At 39.4% G+C, this 13,789-nt stretch overlaps 1 protein-coding gene across 1 annotated transcript in view; it reads right to left on the bottom strand.

The window, feature by feature from the left end:
* Positions 1-13,789, bottom strand: part of WDFY4 (WDFY family member 4) — a 151,660-nt gene that overhangs the window by 71,023 nt on the left and 66,848 nt on the right. Inside the window, exons 38-40 of the mRNA XM_067300021.1 lie at positions 13,130-13,239; positions 11,989-12,180; positions 11,248-11,387 (exon numbers count right to left, since the gene is read on the bottom strand). Coding sequence (XP_067156122.1) covers positions 11,248-11,387; positions 11,989-12,180; positions 13,130-13,239 — 442 coding nt within the window. The remainder of the gene's footprint in view (positions 1-11,247; positions 11,388-11,988; positions 12,181-13,129; positions 13,240-13,789) is intronic.

Here is a 13,789-nt window from a genome sequence, read left to right as displayed (position 1 = left end):
TCATAAGAGGAAAAATTGTTTCATTAGTCACCAAGTAATAAACATTAAGCTAAGACAGATAATGTTTTTCTTAGCAGATCAAAGAGCACTTTGCCCTAGTCCTTAGCACACACTCTCCACACTGAGGGTTGTTTGCAGGCTCTTATGAATCACAACATTGTCATCACCATGTGGATTTTATTGTTACTTTGCCAAAATTCATTTAGCTTTTCAACAGACTGTAGTTCCAGCAGTTAAGTGTTGCATGTAAGCTTCGTGCCTCAACCCGCTAGGAGGCTAATGCACAGTGCCAACTGCTCCTAAGGATCATGGATGGATTTCTGGCATTGCCAGTTGGCTGGGGAATAGCAAACTTAATGAGAAAAAGCTCCATATTTCAGTGCACCATAAATGCACCCGCACACAGGGGTGGCTTTCAAGAAGATAAACCCAAAGTATGATGTACACATGATGAGACTTCCACACTGTATTTATCAGCTAAACTCAGACAGCACAGAAGCAATTCTACTTCTATAGCAACTATATATGTATACATACACATGCACACTCCTACAGAAGCTAATATTACTAGAGATGAATTCCTGCGAGAACAAGTCAGTCATCTCCTAATAGCAAAAAAACCACACTGGGAGGTGAGACACCTTTCTTCTTCATTCTTGTCTCTGAGAATGACTTCTTTTGTGACTTGGGGATAAAACACTCAACCTCGTGAGGCCTCACTTTCCCCCCTTTAACAGCAGAGGTATTAGCTCTTACCTCTAGTGAAGGGTGAAGGTCGGACTTTGGCACTACTAAGACTACCAATGGGGTCTCCTTTCCTACACTTGTTCTTACTCACCACTTCCCTGTTTCTACTGAAAAAGATGATCTTCTATGAAGTCCTTCTACAGCTGTATGTAACGTGGGGCTTTATTATATAGTGTCTCAATGCGTTTATCTTAAAGCCTCACTGGAGTTTTCTGATTGTATTTTAATTATGGCTTTTATTTAAGGAGAATGTACAATTCTAATTCGTTTGGCTGAAGAAAGAATTCTGTAAACATTAGTATCCTTAGAGCTTGGAGTCCAAGATACAAAGAAATTTCTCTCCCCTTGCCTCCCAAAATTATCACGATTTCCCTAAAATGGCTTACATTTAAAGGTGATATCATTACTTTTGGAGCTTTTTAATGCCCATAAAGCAATCCTGTGTGTACAGATTAAGAATATGGCTATTCTGCAACAGACAGTATGAATAGAGCAGATAGGCACAACCAAGTTATCTTCAATTTGGCTAGCAAAGACGAGAACAATAATGAATGAGTAATTCACAAGACTTTGGCACATGCCCTCATCTAAGAGAAATCTTTAGTTTCATCTGGCAGAGATTTCTAGGACCCCTCCTGATTTCCTGTTCTTTACTTGGATATATTGCCATCCTGTTCACAGTTCTAGCTATTTTCAGGTCCCTGCGCTCTCACAGAATTTCACAGTCAATTTTCCAGCTGGCATCTGGATTCCCATATGCATTCCATACTGCTCCCTGCATGAAAAAAAGACACCATATATAAACTCATAACCTATTCATAAGTAAAGTTGGTCATAACTCTTCTCCTTTAAAAAATTTCTATTAAAAATACTGTGAATAAAAAAATTTGCATCCTTTTTCTTTGAAAAAAATAGAACAACCTAATTATTAAAAATAATGAATAATGATTTTCATGTGGGAAATGGAAAATGAAAATGTTTATTTGGCTCAAAGTTTGAAAACAAAATGAAAATTTGATTCAACTTGAAATGCCTTTTAAGGTTTTTGAATCAAACAATCCATACATAAAACAGTTTAATTCAAATAATTTTCTTCTTATTGTAAAGGAAACATTACGTCAAAATTCCTGCTGAAAATGGACATACCTGAACCAAAAAATAGGAAAATGATTTTTCTTTCTATATATGTAGCAGAAAGAAAAGTAATTCTGCTTCAGTTGCTAGCAATTGCTTCTAAGGTTTCTCCTGATCCAAATAAAGCTCTGCTTTCATCCACATAAACACCATTCAACTCATTTGGCATGATCTCTGCTATGTGAACATAAAACTCTGCAACCAACAGCTCTTGAAAGATGAGATTTCAATGCCAACAGCTTTAAACATTAAACTCCACTGGCTGAAATCCTGTATGTGAGCTTAAAACTGAACCAGACAATCTCTACCTTAAAAGGCAAAAATACAAAAACCAAAAAAGAAACAGGAAACACAAAAGAAAACATCTTTTCACACAATGTGGAATTAAATGGAGGGACTTCACTGCCACAGGATGTCACTGAATCTAAAAATATTGAAAAATTATCTGAATACATTTATCCACAAAAAGTTTTGGAACGGATATTACACCTTGTGCTTCAGGTCTCAAGATGATCTGCAACTGATATAATTCAAGAGGGAACAACTTTGCTAAGACAGATTTTCTTCTCTGCATTGCGCTGTCACACACCCCTTTCTGCAGCAACTGGTTTTGGATTTTGTAGGGGGCAGACTGTGGGGTGGCTGGCCTGTGAATCTGGTTCAGACAAACAATTTGTATTCATCGTTAAACAACTTTTCTATTTCAACTTCTCTGTAAAACAGTTATCTTGAATCAATGCATTAATTATTCCCATGCATTTCAGAAAGTTTAATGATTTGTACTCTATAAATTAGATAGGTCAATAGACTAGGTAAGCAATTAAGAACTACATAAAATGCAGAGGTGTTGAATTATTTCCTTACAATCTTGTAAACAATCTGAAAATGATAAATGAACGTCTCAAATATCTGGTTAAGAGGACATAAACATTTCTTTGTTCAAAGTTAAAGAAACTTTTTCCAGCTTCCTGCAGCACACTAATTTAGCTTTGAGTCAGTTATTAAACAAGACAATAATATTATAATGGAAATTGTTTAATATACATCATTAATAGCAAAGTGCCTGCTTTCATTCAAGTAAAAAAAAAAAAAGTGCGCTATGAGCAGTTTTGAAATGAATATTTGATTCCAAACTTCCCCTGTGCATTTAATGGCATGATAATTTACATTTTAATTACTTCCTAAGAAATCAAAGCATTTGTTGACAGTAGAACATAATGTCAACTTCACGGTGCACTGTTGGTAGATGCTTAATGAACTTAATTAGATAATTAGTGATGTTAATTATCCTTCTATTATGAAGATAAAGATGTTACACAAATGATGCACTTCTCAAAGAAATATCATTATATATTTGCTTGTTTTAACTCAGTTAACTTGAAAAGCTGATAAAAGACTGAGTGATAGGTAAGAAAAATATTTGTTTAAATAATAATTGTGATTGTTTCAAATATTCTCATCTTCTTCATCTCACCCACAGTGAAATTCTATGTTCAGCTTGTCCCTTCTGCATCCCAAGTGTTCTGTATAAATGAGCAAATTATTTTTGTTCAACCCCTCTCTCCTTTTCATTACCCCACAACCCCACATACCTCCCCACGTTAAACAAGTATTCTTTGCATCTGATGCAGCAGGTCTAGTATAGTTTGAAAAAAACAAAACAAAAACAAAACAGGTTGGTCAGCATAGCCTTCAGAGTCAATTATTGAAAGGTGCTATAACGATGCAGGAAAGAAGTAGCTGGTAGTTGAAAGTACTCGCCCATTATTGAGCACTGTATTCAGCTGCTAGCTTTGCCACTGACGTCTTGGGTAACTATGGGTAAGTCTCTGTAAATTCATGTCAGTCAAGTAGAGATAAAGCTTCTTTCTTACAGGAGAAGTCAAAAAGCCCACTAATTCAGCATTTTGAGCTAATTGATTCAGTGTCCTGGGACTTCTGTGCCCTTGAGTCTTCTGTGCCCTGACAGGGGTCTGAAAATATACTATCATCCTTCCAGTTCAACATTACACACTTCTTGCAAAACTTTGTTCAAAACTAAACACCCTCTAAAACACACACTTTTGCACACAGATATCTGACCCAAGACTCTGGGAATATGATCTAGGCATACTAGTTTTGAATGAGACATTTCTCCCTCTTATCCCACCCCTAACCCAAACCCAGTAAAAACGGTTGCAAAACATGTGAAGTAAGACTGACAGGTAGGAGTGAACGAAGCCCCAGTGCTCTCTCTTGGGCTTGCAGGAGTTTGAATCCTTTCTTAGACGGGAGTCAAGCTGATTCTGTATCTGTGATGCAGTTACTATAGGCATTAGGTAAGTAAGTCCTAGCACTGTACAAAGCACATTAAAAGTCTCCTGTTAGTTTTCATTTGCAGATTTACACTCCCAGCACAGAAGGAATTTAAGCCTGTACCCTTATTCAGGAACCCAACTCCCACTGAATTCAATGGAAATTTTAGGCCCAAATACTTCTCAAAATATAACAGATCATCCCCACAGTTGAACTAATAGAGCTGTTAATGAGCAGTGTGCGTATATAAATATATATACACACACACACACATATATACACACAGACACATATACATATATGTGTGTTTGTGTATACATACATGCATGCGTATATACATACATACACATATATACACGTGCACATATGTGTGTGTACATAAATATATAAATATAAATACATAAATATCTTACCAACGAGTGTTACATGTGAAACAATTTTTTAATTTTTCTCTGGTTATGAAAAGTATCGTCTATAGTCCTTGATGTAACAAGCACAAGTGATTTTTCTGTAGCAACAACCCTTTTAGCTTCTAGTCTAAGAGAAAAACCTGGTGAATAAAACAATTGTAAGATTTTAAAAAGTAAATTTCCTTTAAATCTAAAAATAAGGAAAGTCCTAAACACTTTGAAATAATATGTCATTTGAAACATGTCTCAGTCTGTATTGGACTTCAAAAGAAACATTAATTCCAAGAGATTTGAGATGATGTCTTATATTTTCTCTTGGGAAACTAATTATAAAGGTAGAACTCTGATAGATACCTTCCAAGTGGAGCCTGCCCAAGAGGCATTTGCTGTTACCCTAATCAAGGATATCTGTTGTTACAAAACTGCAGAATTCAAGTGGCCCATGGTCATACCATCAAACTCTGTCCTCACCTCATCACTGAGGAAAACAACTTGCTCTCCTAAATGAGTTAATGAGCTTGCAGTTTCTTTTCAGCAGGTGCATCAGGACTGCTTAGCCATCATTAAAACTAAGAATATAAAAATATCACACTGCACAAAATTAAGAAGAATTTTCAGAAGCAGCTGAAGTGGGTTCTGTCTCCATTAGTGACTTAAGACCCAGCCAAGAAGTCTTTTCTGAGAGCTCCTGACTTCAGAGAGTTATCCGTCCAGAGGCAAGGGCAGCTGTTGCTGACACATTGATGCACCCATCCTTTACAGATTTGATTTGGGTTTAACAATCCGGCTGCTGCTTGCAAAAGTAAGAACAAGAGGGCTGTTACTGAAAAGCCAGCTAAGGAAAATGAATCACTTATCTTCTCAGGCACGTCACATTTCACACCTGCTATTTTCCAGTTTCTAGAGCTACAGCATTAAATGCTTTCTGCCATTAGTTCTGGGGTGACATGTTAAGAGGGATATGCTGAGAGTCAAAGATACCCTGCAAAGCAGAAACCAAGCTATCCATTAAACTGCTCCAAAAGCCTTACAAGTACAAAGGCTGCATTCTCCCATACCACTTGAACTAGGAGAAATTCTCCTGCAGCTGACAGAGTGACAAAACCATCACAGAGGAGGTCAGATGTTGGCTATATCTATCTATCTATCTATCTTCACAAGTGTACTTTTGCCGCACAGAATGCTCCTGTGAAGTTTGTTCATGCAATTAAAAGTTAGGGGGTTTCTGTTAACCTCATCATTCTGGAGACTGGAATTAAAAAGACCTTTTCCATTTCATTCTCTCAACATACATGCATCTCTGGCATAGAAGAATGCAACTAATGAATCAAAACAGGAGAACATGATCAGGCCTGCTGTAAAACTCAGGAGGCTCCATATTTCCTGAAAAGGGAACAACCTACAGCCCTGAGTTAGAGTGTCTTACAGTAATTAAAAGCCGGCTGCTGGTAACCCTGCTCGGACACCCATCCTCAGGAAGAACCTTAGGACACTCTGCATGGTAGAAGCTGTTGACTGATTTACAATTTACTGAAATATGGTTGTTATAGTAGTCCCTTCTGGCTCTTGTAGTTTTTAAAGGAGACAAAAAAACAACCAGTCAGCTATTGCTAACCTCAGAATTAAATACAGATATTGTAGATTCCAAGAGCAAAATGGGAGGGGGGAGGAAGGGGGAAGGGAAGGGGAAGGATCAAAAGGCTTGTTCTGAAACAGGACAGTCAATGGATTGGAAACCTTTTGGACTGTATTCAAGAGTCTTATAGACACTTCCACTGGCAAACTTACCCAACTCTGTCATCTGTAAGCCCTAAAGAAACATCTAACTTTGTACAATGCTCCTCTTGCTCCTGCATGACCGGTCTGACTTCCAAGAGTACAAAACAGCAACTACCAGAGCAGGTTACCCCTCTCCTCCTAGAAATGGGACCAGGCTCTCCTTTCTAGAGTGTTCATGTGTTCTAGACAAGGCCCAGAGCAGACCATGGGACAGCAAAGGGATTCAGGCAGACAAGGTGGAAACACATTTGCATTTGCTCTCCAATTCTAATATTTGTCACTCAAATAGCAAGGAACGGTGTTTGGCTTTACTGATGTATTGGAGATCCTGAGCAAAAGTACAGCAGGAATGTGGGGTCAGATCCTTTGCTAAAGTGAATCATTTGAACTTTGTTTTTTTTTCAGTTTGAGGATCAGGTCTCAAAAGCATTCTTGCTACCTTGTAAATGACAACAGGGAAAGAGTTAATAGATGTTAACAGACTTTTTTTTCCCAGCAAATGCTATTACTGCTTCAGCTCCTTTTTTTCATTCAATAAAGGAAAGGAACTAATAACTCACTAACCAACCCATTTCTTCTTTCTAGTGGGCAAAGCTTTGAAATCCAGCCTGAATTCCTGCATCATTCTCAACTTCAATAGGAGTTTTTCCTCAATTAGGAACAACAGTGCTTAACTCTGAGTAAAAGCAAGGATTATAATTTGAGCATACAACTTAAAGGTTTTCTCTCTATCTAGTTTATATTTCTACTTTTTCCTTTTATCTCTGTTTCAGTCAGATGCCCTTTGCTGTAGGACCTACGTCCATAACTAGCAGCAGCGAAGGTAGAAGGCAGTACCTGAAGATTTTTCCCTAAGGCACACAGAAGATGCTTGAGAGACAGCAAATGTACAAAAATCACATTACAGCACTTTCTAAACTGACTATCATTAAAGACAGGTCAAAAATAAGATCCCTATATAAAGATTACAGTCGTCATTTCCAATCCTAGGCATCTCACAAAAGTACTCTGGTGTGCAGAGCTGATGAGCGCTCATGTTCTCCACTGGAATAAGCAGTGGGTAACAAGTGTTCAGCACCCACTGCAAATCAGGCCACTTTCATTTTTTTTTGCTTAAACACACAGCTAACATTTGGCAACAGTTTTGTTCTTTTTTTAAAATTCTATTCCTTAAATGTGAAATGTTGGTGCAAGAAACTCCTTATTTAAGTTTGATTTAGTAACACCAAGCAGTTTTAATGCTTGCAGTTTGTTCTCAGCATGGAAAATGCTTCATTTCTATTCTACACACAAAATATAGCTTTTAATTTTGACATCCCAGGTGAAAGCATGTTAGCCCAACTAACTTACTTCCAGACTTAGAGATGATGTTGTTCTAATTTTTCAAGTAGTTGAAAAGACTTAGCAATTCTCAAAATTAAGAAATAAAAATGCAAGTATAAATAGGAGTGAGTTCTTATACATCATCCATCTTTCTCCCCCAACAGCTACATTTGAAATGAGGATAAGAGGCCATAATGTGGCACTGAAACAAATTCCATCCACCCCTTAGTATTACCTATATGCTTTCCATTACAAACATTTTGACACTGTCCTAATCAATAAGTGACTATTTTCATTTACCAGCCCTTAGTTGTAACCCTTAGTTAAGCCGTTTCTACATTGGTACAGCAGCCATCCCATCAAGAACGAAATCCTGCTCAAGGCAGAGATATTCTTGAAGTCCAAGGAGCTTCAGTGAGAATAAGACTGTAAACGAAATTTGCAGCAGCTTGTAACTGAGTTAGAAGCATGAATCCCACTGACTTTTAATGTAACTTGTAACTTCCTTTAATAATGAGAAACCCACCTGGCACCTTGCTTGTGAAATTTATGAAGAAAGAGGGCTATGGAGGAGCGAAGGAATCCATTTCTTTTGCCTTAGATTTTATCTGTCTGAAAAGTGCAGCAAACTCTTTCAAAGACAGGCTGGAGAGGAGAAAGGGGGAGAGTGGAGAAGAACGTTTGGAATTGTAGTTTTGCATCTCATTGAGAGGAACAATTTATCAGAGCTGTGGAGCTGTCACTCGTTGACATGATAAGGAATAACACCAAATGAGTAATGTTTCCGCCAAACCCAGCTCCTTTAATTACAAGCAGCTTCCTTGCAGGAGAGAGACAGAAGATGCAGAAACACCAATTTCATGCACTTGTGCCTGAATAATGTCTCCGTGCTGCCTTTTCCAGATGGCAACCTTTTCACTGGAGGAACTAATGATGTGGGCATATTTAGGGAAAAACCAATAACGGAGTCTTTAACCTTCAACAGCAAAAAGCATGTTGTACAAAATGTTCCTTGGGATACATTTACAAATATCAATTACATTGCTCACTGAGGTGTAATCAGCTGTAATAATCAAAATTAATTTTAAAAAATAATTAAACAGACCCCAGGGCAAATAGTTGATGCTCTTGCAGTATGACATCACACTCTACATATGTACCTGGGAAGAACTTGCTCTGTAAGCAGCAAAGTGAAGGAATGAGAAAGATGCTGTGGTGTGCTGAGAAAAGAACTGTTGCTCAGTAAGGTGCTATCAGACATGTTACTTGGATATCACAGCCTTCCTGACCAACACACCTGGAACTGAACCAGTGACCCCTGGGGATAAAGCTGCAACCCGCCACAGCTGGAGCTAGAAAGTTAAGACTCCCAAAACTGAAGTTGTGACAGACTTACATTGTCTCTTAAACAGCAGAAATAAGCCTTTGATATGTTCAGCAGTGCTTTAACACTAGAATGCTCAGTGCTTAAGCACGGTCAGAAGTTCTGATTATTCTGTCAGTGCAGTGCAGCCCTACCCTAGAGCCACTTGCTCCAGCCTGAACATACTTTAAGAAGTAACTTCTAACTGTTGCTTTTTATTTGTGTTCTGGACAAATGCCCACCAAAAACATGAAAAAAGCCCTCTCAGTCAAGGAGGAGCTCAAACATGGAAAAGATAGTCCAGCTTTATAGTCTCTGTCAAGGAACGCCCAAGAACATATATGGTGGCAGCATGAACGCTCCATATACTCCAGACAAATTGCTTTTATATAAACACTTGTCTCCCTACCTCTTGAGAATAAACAAAAATTTGGACCTTTAATCTTCCATAGGGAGTAGAAAAGGAAAGGACAGTAGTATGGGAATACCAGATCCTTTCTCCCAATTCAGCATCTGAAGGACAAGGTTTACCTAGTGATATAAGCCAAAAGCAGCAGCAAAGCCAGCAACTCCTTGCTGTTACCCACGTACAGCCACATAAGCAGAAATAAGCACAGGGTGCTTATGTTTTCCCTTTTAAGTCCTATAACCAGGCCTCATGCAAAAAGGCTGCATGAATACATTATATGTTAAGGCTGCCTACCTAAGTTCTTCAGGTCAAGTATCATTTCTTAGTTCTGCATGTGCCTAGTGCACAGCACAAAGCCATTCCAGTTCATGACAGTGGCTTCTTGTTACTACAGCATTACAAATAATATTACAGCTTTGACTGCTGTAACATCTAAGCGTATCACACAAAAAAACACGCATCCTTAGAGTACCCTCACAGTTGATCTAGCACCCCCCTTTTACAGCTAGCAGCATAGGGTTCAACGAGACTCAGAAACCTACCCAAAAAACAAATAAAAGACTACAGCAACTGAGGAAAGTGAATGTGGATCTCTAGACCTAATGGTGGCACCAACACTTCTGTCATCAGAGCCACAGACTGAAAACAAACATCAGGTTTCTGCCCAGACAAATGGGGCACACCTATCTGGTTTAACAGCTACTCACATTTCACTGTTCGCATCATAAGATGAATGTTGCTACCACAAATAGCTCATGAAGTGGGTTTTCAGTAGCTTCCAAACCTTCAGTTTGTTGCTCTCTGGCTGTTGCACTCTCCACTCTGCCCACCATAAAGGTACATCACCCCATTTCTATTTTTGATTTTTTAAACTTAACTTCTTGATTCTCTCATTTAGAAAGCTGATGAAGTTTATGCCAAACTTTAAGCAAACCAGAGTTAGTTAAAGTTATGGTACCTTCCCATGCTGGGGCTTCAGTTCCTTAGAAATAATACAACTAACAGATTACGTTGAGAAGCAGGATTTAAGTCACTAATTTGAGGTGCAAGAGGAATACAAACATCATCTAGATGACCAGACAAAAACTATCAGCAATTCCAGTGGTAACATTACAGGTACAGCTTTTGAGCTTACATTTCTGTTTGAAGCTGGATTTCTAAATAGAGGGTCAACATATTGCTGCATGCAGTTTCTCCAGCAGAAACACCTACACATGCACGTAGGAAGTCTAAGAGTTTCTAGGAAGCATCAGGTTGTCTTGCTCCAGATGAGCTACGCAACTGCTCTACCTATGGACTATCTGTTTGTCTAAAACTATTCCACACCCATGTCAGCTCCAGCAGCAAGGTGCTGAGACCGACCTAAAAAACTCTAGCTGACTAATCAGAGCCATGTAGGTATCTCTGCCCAGCATTCCTGAAAGTTCCCAACGCTGGTGGAAAGACACCTGAATTGGCCTCAGAGAGGCCAGCAGAGCTTAACTCTGGCTCTACATCTTCACTATAACATGTTCTCACCTCACCGGCTTGAATCACACCTTTAGGCAAACCCCGAGTGAAGTTTTCCGGCCCCTGCTATTCAGAAGGTCAGACAAAATCATTCATAATTGTCTCTCCTGGTCTTAAGGTCTAGGAAAGGAACCTTAACAGCAATGAGTGCCTGTAATTTCCAAGAGAACATGCCAGGAGACATACACAGAAGACTCAAGTCCAGACAAACTCTTCAGAACCCCTTCAAAAGCTCAGAGCAGGTTACAGAGCCTAAAAAGACAAAAAGCGTATTTTACCTCAGTTTTGCAGCCCATTTCTTTTGTGGTTCGTCCAGGCATCAACTTAATTGCTGAAGAGAGGCTTTCACTCCATGAATTGTGCTTGCTCTGTGACAGGCCTGGCCCGCCTTTATTCTGGAAAGTTTTCTTTTCAGATGCTGTGGTCCAGAAGAAAGAACAGAAAAGGGGAAAAAAAAAAGAAGAAGAAAAAAAAGAGCACGTAAGACTTGAAAGTGAACCCATGGGGAAGTGCAGAGTTTGTAAGCATATTACACAAGATGCAACAAAACGACAGAGCCACACTTCAGCTAGCCTGTCCTTCTATTTATAAGAGAGTCATTGAATCAACAAGTACTTTTCAAGTCTTTATGTAAAAGTCTCATTGAGGTCTGCCATAGACCAGTGTCAAGACATCCACAGCAGCCCTGGACCCATGAAGTGCTACACACATTGCGGTGTCCTTCTTCACCCAAATATCCTCCCTCTAGTCAAATTCTCCTATGGGATATGACCGTCTGAAGAGATTTTTCTGCCTTGCAATAAAGCACTAGTTTTAGATCATCACCAGAAGATTAAAGAAGGGCTGGGGCATGACACAGAAAACATCCCCCTAATCACAATACTGGAATAGAGAATGAGAATCTGTTTTAGCTAGGAAGTGACAGGCAGAGTAAGAGTACAACCAAGGAATCAACAGCCTTCCATTATTCTGCAATGCCTTTGTTCGCTACAGTAAGTGCTCCATAAAAGAATAGAGACCTATCAAGTGTTGCCAAGCTTTTGTCATCATTTCTTCCCATAGAGGAGTGATCTCAGTTATCTTCATTTCCCTCTCTTTGTCACCTCCTTTTACAGAGAGATCCATCTTGTAAGTGTCCTCCAGAGCCTGCCGCCTCTGAGAAATGAGCTGCTTCCAGATGATTTCTACTGTTCTCAGAATCTCTTGATGAACTAGAAAACAAAGGAAACGGCAAATGAAGAATCATTTTTTTGTGTAAGAAGTCAAGCAGCAGACAAAGCAAAAACATCTCATTTGGAACAGAAAGTCTCTTTTGGAACAGCACTGGTCTAGAATAATTGCTGGAATCGGCGGAGTTACTCCATTTTGTCTGCTAGCTTCACAGGTTCTAAGCCAGTCTGTTTAGTCTAATATAGGAAGCAATAAGACATTTCTTTTGCTGTATTTCAACTCCCTGATTAAAATGAGTAGGAGTGACAAATGATTCTACCCGGTTCTGCCTTGAAAAACCATCTCATCGGAAGTTTGATGATGTTTAATATCTTACATAGAGTGCTAAAGAACAAAAGGGACATTATTTTATACTATCAAATGTCATTACAAACAGTGGGAGGAAGGTAGCCAACTCAAACAGTTTGGCATAGCAATGGGTTGTTCTATGAGTAAGTGCTCAGCTGTTTTGTTGACTCTCCCTGTAAATCAGACAAATTTGGTTGCATTAGCGCCAACTCAAGATACAAAAATTGAGCATCCCTATGCAGTATGGTTTAACTGACAGCCCACACGCTGAATCCAGACCAAAAATTCTTCACTCCAACCCACTGTCTTCTCCTAGAACAGCCAAATATTTCTTCCTGTGCACAACACAGACTTCAAGCTTTGTATTGGGTCTCGGAAAGAAGAAATTGAGCAGCAAGTAACACGTAGCTGGGCACTGACACTGGCCACCATGGGGGGAAGAGATCTTCAAACTGAAATCGCTTTCTTCTGAGAACATGGGGCCTGAATTTTGGATAAAAATATGCAGCATGAAGACAAATCATTTTTAGCACAACTTTCCTCGCTCTCTGTTAAGCAGCACGTGCACAGCTGCTCTGATGGATGCTTAGGCCAGGCACTTTCCTGCCCTGTAAGCCAAAGATACCAACTGCCATAAATTACCATCATCTGGAGTAGGCAGGCTGCCCTTCTCCTCTTCACTGGGAGCAAGGAAAATTTGGTGATATGAAGTGAGTTTGGGTTTTGCATCGACTCCAAAACCTTCTGGATAGCTGTGACAAAGAAAAGGAGGGCATATGAGGAAATAGAGCAACATGAGGACAATGAAAAAGCTAAAGGTATTTCTACACATCCACTCCCACTTGATTTATTTAGCAGGTCAATATGCCCAAGCTCCAATGCTTACAGAAGTCACATCATACTGCAGGATCTACAGGAAGCAGGTAACTAAATCACTGCCAGTCTGTTTCAAAATCAAAGAGCATTCCTCATGATCCCATGGATCACTCTGGTTGTGTTCTATATGCCTTACCCTTTCAATTCCTCATAAACTTGTACCTCCCCTTCACACTGCTCTCTCTAATTAGCTGAAGCATAGGTCTGTGCTGATGCAGCCAGAATACATCCAGCTGTCTTCCGCCTCTCCTAAGCATCTTTCATGCTGCTGCTTTGCTCTGAACCTCTTCACTAGAGGTGTCCCCCATTACATGGAAAATGTTGGAGACGGGGTCACCTGGATCTTTGTTCTGACCCACTATAGCTACTCTTAATATATGATGTTCTTTTAATTGTAAATAGCCACCGCTACAGGGGAGAGCGAAG

The sequence above is a fragment of the Apteryx mantelli genome, chromosome 7, assembly GCF_036417845.1.
Source record: "Apteryx mantelli isolate bAptMan1 chromosome 7, bAptMan1.hap1, whole genome shotgun sequence".
NCBI classification, from domain to species: Eukaryota; Metazoa; Chordata; class Aves; order Apterygiformes; family Apterygidae; genus Apteryx; species Apteryx mantelli.
Note: the sequence above shows the minus strand (reverse complement) of the source record. Positions and strands in the feature narration are given on the sequence as shown.